At 36.6% G+C, this 14,213-nt stretch overlaps 1 protein-coding gene across 2 annotated transcripts; it reads right to left on the minus strand.

The window, feature by feature from the left end:
- Positions 1–982: 982 nt before the first annotated feature.
- On the minus strand, positions 983–13,997 carry LOC306881280 (1-phosphatidylinositol 4,5-bisphosphate phosphodiesterase delta-1-like). 2 transcript variants are annotated; one of them, XM_079435290.1, is made up of 15 exons: positions 13,747–13,997; positions 10,705–10,863; positions 8,952–9,180; positions 8,731–8,860; positions 8,136–8,364; positions 7,499–7,700; positions 7,173–7,317; positions 6,861–7,013; positions 3,830–3,976; positions 3,569–3,728; positions 2,507–2,623; positions 2,165–2,343; positions 1,946–2,078; positions 1,718–1,867; positions 983–1,596 (listed from the first exon to the last, which is right to left on the minus strand). In XM_079435290.1, exons 1-15 carry the CDS (start codon positions 13,775–13,777, stop codon positions 1,505–1,507), a joined length of 2,256 nt encoding a protein of 751 aa, XP_079291416.1. In that variant the 5' UTR covers positions 13,778–13,997; the 3' UTR covers positions 983–1,504. The 2 variants fall into 2 exon arrangements, with proteins under 2 accessions (XP_079291416.1, XP_079291417.1); XM_079435291.1 differs by having other exon boundaries at positions 991–1,596; positions 10,705–10,918; positions 13,747–13,985.
- Between the last annotated feature and the right edge of the window lie 216 nt (positions 13,998–14,213).

Raw genomic sequence — 14,213 nt, forward strand, 5'->3', positions numbered from 1 at the left:
CTTCATTTTAAATGTAATTAAATGTATTCTTACAATTTATATTATCAGTATAATGATTTGAGAAGTTAAAACCTGAATTTTGAATGTCTTCGTATGTGGTTCTTCTTTCAAAAGTTTGTGTAAATCCTGATGATCATGTTCTCCAGCATAATTTGAAATGATCCAAAGAACAAACCATCCACACAAAGGAATCACATGATCAACTTACTGATTGGTGACCTACAAATAGTGCAGAATCTTAGGGTGTATTCACACCAGGAAAGGCCGTTAGTTCACTTGCTTTGGTCTGGACCAAATCCAATGTTGATTTTTTTTGGGTTTGGTCCCTTTTTGCAAGTAAACCAGAAACTGCAAACAAAACCACACGTGTGCTTAAGGTCATCCATTCATTGGGTTATCCATTCAGATATCCAGTACCAGAGTTCGTTTGGAAGCGGACTGAGACCACCTCTTCAGCTGGGTCTCAGTACTGTTGTATGGTCCACACCAGAGTGCGATTGCTGTATTCATTTCACGCCTGCCCAAAAGATCCACGCCAAGGGGGGAAACGAACTTGAGTTTGATTCAATCAAACCAAACAAGACCGGTGTGAATACACTCTTAATATTTTGCTTTATCGTAGCATGTTTTAAATTGTTTCAGACTGTCGAGCATAATATCAAGTGATACTCTGTCAAATACATGCTAATGTCATCCAATTCTCTGCGGTTAAATATTAAGTTCTGTGATATTACCAAAGTAATGCAGATTTTCTTCTGCTTTCTTGTGCACTGGATGTCCACACTAGTAGAGCTCAGTCTTGCGGTCTCGTAGATATGAAACCAAGTGTCTAAACTGCCAAATACGGCATTATTCCACAAGCTCATTAAACTTTCTTCATGCTGCTTTTCTCTGGTTGAAGCTATTACAGAGTATATACATACATATAATATATATATATATATATATATATATATATAATATTATAAAAAAAAAACTTAACCTAGTTTTGAATAACTTACATTTATTTCACCTTTACATGGATGTTTACAGTTGGCGGTGCATTTGATCAAAATCACTGATTTTATGAGTATCATGGCATTTAAAGTACCTTATTTAATAATGACAAAAATTGGATGTGGTATGTAACTATGTATGAGACAAAAATATAAAGTCTAAAAGCATGTATCTAGAGAAACTACGCAGAGGATGGAGTTGCAATTCCACCAAATTATTCCTCTGCTAAAATCTGAATATCTAAAACAGTGTTCATTTGAACTAATCCTAAAGGTTGACACTCAATGTTAAGTAATCTATTTGGCATTCTATAATGAATGAATGTATTTTACAAATTGTATAAAGTACAAAAGTTATTGATATGCAAGACCATCACAAAAGTTGCTCTATTCCCACAATGTCTCATTTACCCATTAGAATCATTCAAGCTGCCTCATGTTTTCCCAACCCTTCCACACATCTACATATGATCATATCAGATACAGTATAAAACCTGCGCCATCATGTGTTATTCAGCATCCACAACCATGATGTGAACAAATAGTCCAGCGGAGGAAAGGTGGTCTCCATTCTTATTGAACAGTGGCACATGGTGATATCCTGTGGTATAACAAACAAACCATTGAATCTCTGCTTATGTGGTTATAGTAATATTTACAATGCATAAGAAAGCAATGGCAATTTACAAAAAACAGATGAGCATGTTTTTAAACACACTAACCTTTCTTTAGGCTGTTAAAGGGAAGTGTGTACTGGCCAATAAATTCATTGTTCGAACTGGAGTCGTAGTCCTCAATCAAAAAGCGCACAAGGGCTAGATCTGGCACACGCACATCAAACTGGAAGTTCTCATTCCACATGGGGTTGAAGCCTTGAGAAACAGAGAGATTAGTCAACATCTTGATCCCGAGGAGAGTCCCGACTGAGCACATTTAGAGAGTTATTGTACCGTTATTCTCAATGTACTGCGTTTCCACCACAGTAGTATCGGCCGGCACACCGTAGATCTGCACTTTCACAATGGGATCAACAATGGAGGACTTCCTTTTGCTCACTTTGGGTAACTGCAGGGCTGAGATCACCTATTAGACAAACAGAAGCGAAGCACATGTAACACGCAGCATTGTAACTGGAAAAGAAAAAAGAAATGCAACTACAGATCCGTTACCATCACATGAAGAGTCTTATTTTTTAACCACGGTCCATCAGGAAGAGTGAAGGGGTCAAATTTAGTGTCTCGGTCTCGTAGGTAAGAAGGCTTGAGGTTATAACCACACTGTCCGTTCTGAAGGAAGAGCCCCTGATTCAGATCCATCTCTGGGCAGGGCGTCTGGAAGTTAAGGGCCACTGGAGAAAAGGGAGATAAAATGGATCGTATTAATCAAGTTCGATGAAACTTTTTAAGCTTTAAAAAGCCTGTGACATTAACATCAACTTCCACTAACTAGATTTGAATGTACGTGTCTCAGTGTCAGTTGTAAGGTGGATATAAAATTCATGTCTTCTTTACCTATCTGACAGCCTGCGTTCCACAGAGGCACTGGGTTATAGTTTGAGGAGTCCGTCCTCAGTCCCTCTGGGTAAATCCGGCTGAGTTTGTCTATATTGTGACGGATATAATCGTTCACTGTGACAGACAAATAAAATTATTAGCCAAGGAATGTGTTTGGATAGTTGACAGAGACATATAGGCAGAAAAGATTTTGAAAGGCGGATGATTTTAGGTCAAAATGTACACTACTGTTCAAAAGCTCAAGGTTGGTGTGATATATACACACACACACACACACACACCAAGGCTGCATTTTCTACATAAAAATACAGTAAAAAAAATTTTTAAATTGCAAAATATTAAATTAAATAATAAATTTTCTGTTTTTATATATTTTATTCCTGAGATGTCAAAGCTTTATTTTTTAGCAGCCATTACTGCTGAAATAATTTATATGCTAATCAACCATGTTAAAAAGCAACTTAATTTTGTGGAAACTTTTGATAAATAGAAAGTTAAAAAGAACAGCTTTTTTTTTTTTTAAATAGTTGTTTTTTGTAATATTATAAAAGGTATTTCCTGTCAGTTTTGATCAATTTAATGAATCTTTGCGGAATAAATTCAATTCTTAATTTAAAAACTAATCTTAAAATAAGTAAATCTCAGTGACTTCAAACATTTGAACTGTGTGCATTGTTTTAGATGCTGTAACTTCTGTGTAAATTACCATATTTTTCTTCAATTACTAAAGATAAAATTTGTATAGATTTCAAAGATATTTTTTAGATTTGAATAGATATTTTTACATTCATGAATAAACTCTGTCTCTCTTTTTGCTGTCCAGTAAAGTGATGAATATATGAATGGCTCTTTTCCTTGTTAGTCACCTGCTCGTTTCCATATTCAAAGTTGTGTCAAAGGTCTCCCTCACACAGAACCATCAACGGTGACGTTATGGACATTTATGACTGTGTATTTTTCAGCGTAATAAATCTGTGCAGCTGGACAGAGTCCAAGTCTGCGTTTCGTGTGTTTAATAGCCTGTGGTGTGTCTGAGCGGCATAAGTCTTGACATCACACCTGATTCCTCCGCCAGTTTCACAGCTTTTCCCTCTTTGAAGGAGGCCATCTCATAAAAGGACTGCTTGTCCCGGGAATCCTCAAACCCATGGAAGTGGACACTCTTGCAGTAGATCACGATATCAGACAGCTCCTTCGCCAACTTCAGCGACTTTGTTTTCTGTTTTGAATATGTAATTATAAAAACATTTAACATCAAAAAAAGAAAATTCTTTCCATGGTCACAATTACATAAGAGAGCGAGCACAGAAATCAGCTTACACTAGACTTATTTTGCTGGTCTTCTTCGTCACCATCATCATCTTCCTCAGTTACACTTTCTTCCTCTGCGGTTTTGGACTCCTCTGAAAACATGTCCTCAGGTTTGTCTAGTCTTTTCCCTTTGACTATGAACCGGCCTTTGAGCTCCTAGATAATACACAACAACCATGTGTAAATGTATATTTAACAACTAGTGTCACCAAAAGGAACTGCAAATATCATTTTAACAGCAACTTACAGCTGTCTATAAAACATGAAATGATCAGATCTCAGCTTAATAGTGCAGAATCCTATCAAAATTTGGTATTTCTACATAGAGAATATGCACAGCATATTTACTGCATATTGATTTTGACATTTGGTACGGTGTTTCTAACGCAGTAGTTTTAGGACGCTTTAGCTGTAACTGATACCCTGGAGAACAGCAGCGTTTGTATTGTTGACTGTCACAGTGACCAGGACAGGCCACACCTTGACTGAGGGGAATGGAAAACAACGTTATGTAAGCTATGATAATCATCCGCTCCCCTGCAGGCAAAGCACCAGTCAGTCGCCATAGTAACCCAAAGCAGAGTCTTTCAAAGCAGGTCACCACAAAACCACGATGGACCAACGTGATCGCATAACTCCATGCATTTGCCATTTCCTCATTTCACAGTATGCAAGCATAATTGATGTGCTGAAGGTGTCAGTCTGTTTCTGAAGCGCTGACATTTGTAATTTTGTGACAGCAAAGGGAGTTTGAGATGCAGCAACTATTTCAAATAGAGAGCAGCAGCTGTATAAACGCCACACATTCCACAGAATTCCATCCTGAAAGCATCTCCTGTTCAGACAGGCTGGAAAACTCTCTTGGGGCTCACGTCTGAAGCCAAATTAAATCAACTGCTTTCAACTCATTTCAACAGATTTTAAGTAAATATTCAATTTGTATAAATGACATCTACAGTGCAGATTTACTCCAAACAGACATGCTTTATTTTGGTTTATTACTCTGCTCACTAGATCCCTTTCTAAATTGGTCAAACAAGGCATTTTGTGGTCAAATATTTGTGAATTCCATCCACTAAATAGTAGGAACATGTGACATTTTGGTACCATATCGGTTATCTATCTGTATGAAGAGATATTGGATCTTCAGTTCCAGGTATCGTTGGTTGTATTTAAAGGGTTAGTTCACCCAAAAATTACAATTCTATCCTTAATTACCCTCATGTCACTCACAACTCATAAGATTGGAATCCGAGAGCTTTCTGACCCTGCATAGACCGCAACGGAACTACTACGTTCAAGGCCCAGTAATAACATTGTTAAAATAATCCATGTGACATCAGTGGTTCAACCGTTTTATGAAGCTATGAGAATAATTTGTGTGCGTGGTGCTGCTGACGCAGGAACCAGTGTTCTGACATAGAAGAAATTGTTAAACTAAGTAATTATTTTTGTTTTCCTTGTGCACAAAGAGTATTCTCGTAGCTTCATAAAATTACAGTTGAATCACTGATGTCACATGGACTATTTTGACGATGTCCTTACTACCTTTCTGGGCCTTACTGTCAGGGTCAGAAAGCTCTCAGATTTCATCCAAATATTAGGTCTTACGGGTTTGGAACGACAGGGGTGAGGAAATTATGAATTATGATTTTTGGGTGAACTACCCCTTTAAATTTATTGCCATATCAGCCTCATTGGCTTTTACATGGCAGATACAAATTAAATATTCAACAACACACATATATATATATATACACACACACACACACATTTACATTTAGTCATTTAGCAGACACTTTTATCCAAAGCGACTTGAGGACAATGAAAGCAATCAAAATCAACAAAAGAGCAATTAAACGCAAGTGCTATAACAAGTCTCAGTTAGCTTAACATAAAAGCATGAAATCGGTATTTCTTTACGTTTTGAGTGACCTATCCCTTTAATTAGATTTTTATTAATATAGATTTTTTATAATACGTAAATGATATAAGTGAAATTACACTATAAAAAGAAACTAAAACTGCCAGTAGGTGGCAGTAAAATGTCTAAATGAATAAATGGAGTCATTCATTCATTAATTGGATTAGTTCAAACAGCTGATTCCTTCAGGAATTAAGTAAATCTTTATGAATGATTAATTGAATCATTGGTTCACCCCATTCATTCAAAATGCGGATTCATACAGAAATTGTGTGTTTTTGTGTACTTAGAAATGCACAATGCTTGGAAATGCACAATGCTTTTGATCTGGTTTGAATAGGTAATATTTGCGTTGGCAAACGGAGCAAAAACGGACAATATTTTGTTCAAAAATAAAATATTAACTCATTTACTTAACTGCAGTTTGAAATCACTCATGAAATCACTTTTGCATGCTATTGTGGACAAAAACAGCACTTGTGTGAGATCGCTTATAATTTATAAATATGAGAAAAATTCATACAGCTGCATTTTTTGGCCTAATATCTTGAATTTTGGGGGCACATAACTGCATTTATGGACTACATAGTGTACAGTATGTGTATATATAAAAACTCTACTCAGACAAATAGACAAGATTAAGCACAATTTCTATAAAAGATTCTTTAAATGCACTAAAAATATATAAGTTTTTCTGAGATCATAAATCCTTTAAGTTTTCCAGGTATCGTTATCAGCAACAAACAACTCACTTTGGCTTATTGCATCGGCCAGAATGTTAATATCATTGAATCTCAGCTAAATATTTAGATCACCTTTCCTGGCGACCAATTTCCAACACTGTCTGTGTCTAATAATTTCAACGTGATAATGCATGCCCATTTAATTTATTATTTGCAATTGGGTGTGTATTTACCAGGATTGCATACAATCAGTCTGTCATCATTATTACAAAAAACTTCTCAGACTCGGCTTCCCGAGCACCCTATCCAGTTTATTTTGTATTTTATAATAACCAGATGAAAGTACGGTATCCCTTACATAGTTTGCAGCTGAATATGCCTGTATAACACGGCTTAGCGGATTACTGAACATTAACATCTTGCAATCACTAACCTTTGGGGAAGGGAGGCATGTCGGCATCTGATCTCCAAGAGGTTTGGTGACCAGAGCGCTACCCAGGATGGAGATCAAGTGCTGAGCCATGATCTTCTGCTGCTCCACACTGCAGTGGTTCTCCAAAGATAGGATCACAGGATACTCAGACGTCTGGTAAAAGGAAAAACACACATTGTTGACAGTCAAGCACACGTAGAAAGCAGACCAGAAGGACAAGCTCTACATGTCCCAAAACAAACATTATCCGTCACTATATTATCTTGGTGAAATGACAGCTGTTTGCATCCAATTGTTATAAATATTTTTTACCTTAAAGGCATATTCTTCAATGGCTTTGATCACATCTTTGAAGAGGACCTTTGAGGTGAGAGTGTATCCGTGGTAAATGACCGGCTCTCCATCTGATCCATCCCAGCAGTCCAACTCCACACAGCGGCAGCCCTTCAGAAGTGCTCTATGGAGGGACAATGCAACTTGGTACTCCAAAAACAAGCCATGCTTTAAGAAAGGTAAATTAATTGAGATACTTTCATTATGAAACTAGTATCTAATTATCTAATAGTTTCTAATAATGCATTTCATCTTTAAACTATTTCATTTAATGCAAACAAATGTTGAATGATTGACATGATTACTTTATGTATGCCTCAGTGCTGCTGGGTCCTTTGAGCTGGTCCTCCAGCAGGTATGTGTTGTGAGAGGAGGAGATGAAGTAATGGTTGAGAGACTGGTTCATGTCCTGGTAAACACTTTTATGAGCCGGGTTAAAGATCAGCCCCTCCGGCTGGTGCAAGTACATTAGGAAGCCATCCTTTGTCATTTGCTGTTTGGATTTGGCTACAAGAAGTGCAAAACACAAATTTAAGTAAATACATTTACATTAACTTACACTATCACTCAAAAGTTTGTTAAAATGTTATTTATTCCTGTGGTGGCAAAGTCATTACTCCAGTCTTCAATGTCACATAATCCTTCAGGAATCATTCTAATATACTGACTTGCTGCTCAAAACACACTTATTTTTCTTCTTATTAATATCAATTATAAAATTCTTTAATGAACATACATTTCAAAAGAACAGCATTTATTTGAAATAAAATATTTGTAACACTTTAAAATGTCTACACTTTCATTTCTGATATGAAATTTATGAATTGGACATCTCTGCTGAATAAAAAAATTACTGTCCCAAACTTTTGAATGGTAGTGTATAGCAGATGTTTTTATCCATAGCAACTTACAAATAAGAGTAACTCAAGCAGGAGGCATTACCATTTTCATCAAGTTCATATTTCTCAATAAGCTGAAGGGCATCATTCTGAGACACGTCTTCTCTCTGTTCATTCAACAGGAAGTTGAGCAGGTCATCGGCGCTCATGAGACCATCTGTCTTTGCATACTCTCCATAGATGACATCAATCTCCTCTCTTTGTGTCAGGATTTCATAGAAATGCTCAATCTCCTTGCCCTCCAGGAATCCGCAATTTGATTTGTCACATTTCTGAAAGACAGGTGTTTCTAGTCAAGTTATTTCTCGTGTGGGTAACACCTTACAATAAGGTTAAATTTGTTGTTAACATGAACTTATACTTCAAAAAAGCATTTAATAATCTTAGCTAATGTTAATTTCAACATTTACTAATATATTATTCAAATCAAAAGTATATCTTAATATTTAATGGACCTGAGCTAACACAAACTAACAATGAACATTTGTATTTTTATTTACTAAACACTAACAATGTTCAATAAATACTGTATAAAATGTATTGCTTATTGTTAGTTAATGCATGAGATGTAGCACTGTGGAAACAACATTATAGACAGGCAAATTAGTTAGAAACCTGCATAAATAAAGAAATATTACCTGAAAGAGCATTTCAGCGTAGTCTTCAGCCACCTCAATGTTGATGTCTCGTAGAAAGCTCTTCATCTCTTTCTGACTGATCTTGTTATCAAAGTTTTTATCTGCTTTACGCAAACAGCTGTAGATCCAGCTGGAGCTCTGATGTAAGGACAATTAATAAGAGATTTGAAAGAACAATGCTTCAATTGCACCTCAACGTCACAGGCATTTGAAAAGGATACTGCTCTGTTTTCTTCTGAGGAGTGAGGTTCTTTATGTTTGAGATGACCTTCTCCAAACCACCGACCCACTTCTTGGCGTCCTCCTCAGAGCTGGCGATCAGGTCCAGGCCCTTCTGTCGGCCCTTAAACAGGATAGAGAACGCTCGACCTTCCACTGACTCCTCGGTGTACTTCCTCAAACCCTCCGTCTGCCGACCCGTTCGTACCACGTCAATGTCCTCAACAGAGACTGGGTGAGAGACAAATTTAGAAAGAGTCCCACTGAACCCAGAACCAGATCATCTATAGCTTTCCCAACATTATCAAAAATAACACTGCAGTTTAGCAGTGTGCAAATGTAACATCTGTACTGTGAATGAAATGGTGAGCTTATATTTTGGATGATTTAGGTCCAAAATTTGTGATTACCTGATGTCAGTTTTTTTTAAACGGCAAAAATGTTGTAAATCAGTAACTTAAAACTTTAACTTTATTTTCGAGTAAAAATGTGTATGCTTACAGTGATTTATGGTTAAAACCATTGAAAACAATATTTATAATAAAGATATTTCCTAAAAGCAGTTTTTCATAGTTTCTATTAGGGACTGTTGTTAAACTGTATCATCACGGTAATATGCATATGGAAATTCTATGCAGAAAAGGTCATGCATAAGAAAAAAAGCATCGGAAGCTTGATTTTGGACATTTGCATACTTTAAGGGAAAATATACATGTGTTTTAAACATAGCCCAAGGCTTGTATTTTACAGCACTGGTCACAAAATGACTAACATGAATGTGCTGTAGTAAAACACACAACTAGTACACAAATAGCTAATTTGGAAAAACATTTGTATTGTTATCCACAACTCTTAATTAATTGAATTTAAAAACTATACAGTTTCTCACCAATGCTTTGAAGCCTTTAACAAGGGCAAGAGATCACCATGACATCATCATGATGTAAAGATGTAGTGATATAACCTTACAGTACAATTCAGAAGTTTGGAGTTGAGAGTTTATAATGTTTTTTATATCTCTTATACTGACCAAGGCTGCATTTTTGTGTTCAAAAATACAGTAAAAACAGTAAGTGATTTTTTATTACAATTTAAAATGTTTTCTATTTTGATATATATTCCTGTGAATTTTCAGCATCATTACTCCAGTCTGCAATGTCAAATGATCCTTCAGAAATCATTTTAATATGCCAATAATGCTCTAGAAACATTTATTATTACCATCAATGTTGAACACAACTGTGCTAATAAATATTGTTAAGACTATGATTTAGTTCAGAATTCTTATCTGGAACAGGTAACATTACAGATATCTTTACCACCACTTTTGATCAATCAATGCATCCCTGCTGAATAAAACTATCCAAAAAAATAAATAATCTAACAGACTCCAAACTTCTGAATGGCAATACACATCAATAATTCAATAAATCACAAGCAGTGTCAAAGTCTATTTGAACCACACTCAGTCCAACTGATAAAACAAAGCAAGAGAATTTTACTGTCACAGACATTAATGTTATACTGCCTGTACATATTTTACGCAACTTCATTTAGGTTTTATGCATTCATTTTACCCCGTTTACGCTTAGAAATGTGGATTTGAGGAAGGAAGCGCTGTAGAAACTGTGAGAGACATTCGTCAACATTCATACTGACAAACAAAACATAATATAGGTCAGTGCAGGACACAAGCGCACGAGCAAAGAAAGGGTTGACTGACACACCCCTGCGCACATCGTTTTTGGAACTCACATGTCTGTTTGGACTTCAAGGTCTTTTTGGATTCATGCCACATGGTCTTGCAGTCCTCCTGGAGTTTGTAGTAGCGTGTCTTTTTCCATGATCCTGAACGGACTTTCAAAAGATCTCCGCCATTCATCAGGAACTGCAGCTCCCCGTCACCCTCCAAACCTGAGGGGAGGACAAGAGCAAGACAGCTCATGTAATCGTTCTTTCAAAGCTCATTCTGAAAGACAGATTTGTAGGTTATTTCCCTCAACATCCTTTTTATGAAGGCAGAACAAACAAAAAAGGATTGTATTGTCACTCTGTGGTCTAATTGAGGAAGGAACCCACCCATTCATGAGTCCAGCTGCTGAGGAAGAAAACGTAGCTTATAAACTTTTATGTAAAACACAAAAGACTGCATAAAAAGACGGGAACACACACTGCAGACACCTGACACCAACCAGGACCCGCTTTTAGGTCAAACTGCCATAGCACAAATGAATTATTTGCAAAGGCATGGTGTGTATTTACGAGTAATTTAAACACAACCATGAATCAATTAGGTGTGATGTGTTCTTGCTCTTATTACGACAATAGCAAAAGTCCCCTACACTGCATTCTAGATAGCCAAGTTAATAAAGACAATTTCCTCCGAGGTGCTGGTCAATGAACTGTAAATAACCAACTGAATGCCACTGTAAAGGCAAGTATGAAAGGTTAAATTCTCAGATTACACAAAGATTGATTTATTCATTGTCCTACCGAGACGTTTCATGTTGTTTCTCGCTGTTGTTTTCATCTGCGCGCGGTGTAAGGACTCTTGAGATTTGGTCCGCGCTGGTTGTTTTCGTACACACTGCATATTGTGAATATTCCGCAACAAAAATCAAATCTGCTTCTGAATAAGGGAGCCACAAACATATCCTAACGACCTGCTGTGTTGTGCTCACTCACTTGTCCCTGGATTCGGGGCGTGTACTAATCCAAAGTTCATCCCTAGAATAAGACTGTAGTGACACCTGATCTCGAGTGGCTATGTTCTTTGGTGAATTCAATCAGCACTTTAAGGATGTTTGTTTAAAGATAGATTATTATTAAAAGTATTTATTAAATACTTAAGTACTTATTAAAAGTATAGTCTACAGTCCAAAGCGCCAAGCGTGAATACTACACAACAGCTGGTAAAATACCTGTTGGGCTTTTTTTTTTTTTCTTTAAGTGTCTTTCTGTGCAGAATCCATGGCGCTATCTAGTGGCTGTATTTGCCAGCCCAGCAGTCACATTTGAGATCTCGTCCCATTATCTTCAGTGGATTTATGTTAAGCCTTAAAATGATGTTCTATTATAATGGTAGTAATATGGACCGTTTCAGAATCACACACGGCCTTCTTAATTTCAGAAATTAAATTATCATGCCTCACTTGGTGGCATTTTAGTCTATTAAACCAAGTGAGAAATATCTTACGTAGGCTATGCATTAAAAGGGAAGAGCAGAATGTTTTTGTTCTGCAATGTCAATATTGTTTATATATTTTAGATGTTAGGCCAGGCTAATTATATTTTTGTTAACTAAAAATATATCTTTATAAATTGAAAGCTCAAATAAAACAAACCTTACCTTGGCATCTAAAGTTTAAAATGAAATTCTAAAATGACTAAACGTGCAATAAACTAAAGTTAAACAATTTTAAAAAGCACATAAAATTACTCAAACCTAAACTAAAAGGAAAATAAAAGCTCATTCAAAATATGAATAATATTACACTGATGTAATACTACATTGTACAAAACTGATAAAGGCCACATTGATGTTATACAAATTTTTAATTTCATTCTACATTTCTGTAACTTATTTTCACTGTAAACATTTGTTTGTTGCACCACAGCCTTTATATCTACTTTTAAACAAAGTTCTGCCTTTTGTTGACACTGCATTACGTTTGTTTTGGATTCAGATAAGTGTCTATGTACATGACAGCTTTTTGTTAGAGAAGGCAAACACTTGCAGTGGTTCTGTAATTTTAAGATAATTTGTTGTGAGTCTATCTGCCCCTACAAACCCACAAGCTGCTTCCTGCTGCCATTTCAGTGCGAGAGAGGACAGTTAGATCCTATTCATATCCGTCTGGATGACAGAGATACTGGAGATTCAGGAGGTGTGTACATAACAAGCACGCAGTCATTTTGATGCCTTAGGCTTTTTAAGAACCCAGACACAGGTCACGTTTACTGTAACACCTTATCACATTCTGGGGAAAAGAATGTGCACAAACTGGATATTAAAAATAAATAAAAATTTCTCTTTTTAAGAATATTTGTCACTTTAAAAAAAAACTGATCTGTTGAAAAACACCATAAAGTGAGCTGAGCCTTGGTTTAAAGTATATAGTGAGTAAACCCATAATTTGACAGAGATTTCAGGCAGAGGAACTAAAGTAATGAAAGGGATGTTATGTGAGACAGTCAACGGAATGTTGCTCCAGGCTACTGACACCTCTCCTGTGCCCCATCCTCAATAGAAAGTCTACTAAGTTATTATATTGCTGCAAAATTGGAGCACTGCAAGAGATGGACATATACACCCAACACATGACAATACAAAGTTACTAAGGGTGTGGCAGCCATATTATGTCCTCTAACTCAGTTTACACTATACACCACCCATTCATGCGTTTATCATAAGACAGCCACAGAAACAGCTGTCTGAAAACAAATAAAATGTGTGATTCGCAAAAGTATTTTCAAAATTAGTGCGCAAGTTCAATATCTAATATAACACAATAAATCTTGGTTCATCTTCAGTTTGTTTCCACCTCTCCGTTGTTTGCAACATCGACCTTTAAATTAATATTTCATAAATTAGTGCGTGAGGAATCGTGTTTGGTAATGGTTCAGTTGCGCGTGGCTGGAACTCAAGAGCGCGTGCAGGTTTAGTGAACAGGTCTGAACATTCACTGCTCTCAAACTGAACTTTCAGAAGTTTGTTCGACTGACTTTTGTGACATTTCGGAATCATTTTAATTCAGTTGCAACAAAGTTCCGTTTTAGTTTTCATTCAGCACTTACCTTGTTTCTCAGCAATGCCGTTGGAATCCATTTCTCATAAATACAGCAGACTATATCCTCCTCGTACACAATCTGTCCAACGTTCTCGACTCCAGGAGTTTTCACGCAAAAAGAAAACTTCGCGCAGTCTCGCTGGCGCAAAACAGACGCAACTGAGGGCTTCACTATTCCTCCAGCCTTCACAGGTACAGATTACCTGCCTGTGGCTGCTCTTGTCTCAGCAAAATGTAGGCTATCCCATGATGAGCCACTCCCACTGATCGCTTCAGCATCTTATAACGGCATGCTGTGCTTTCAGTTACCTATAGGGGTCATGATAAATTATGCTCAAACAGTAGTAAAGCAAATCCAGACTGAGATTGGATGTTTGGTTTGTTTTATTCTGGAGAAGCAGTTCTTTAACATCCACTACGTGCTGCACCTGTCATTAGAGCTGTAGACACTAGTCATGTCTGAGAGCAAATATG

The sequence above is a fragment of the Barbus barbus genome (assembly GCF_936440315.1).
Source record: "Barbus barbus genome assembly, chromosome: 15".
In the NCBI taxonomy this organism is placed as follows: Eukaryota; Metazoa; Chordata; class Actinopteri; order Cypriniformes; family Cyprinidae; genus Barbus; species Barbus barbus.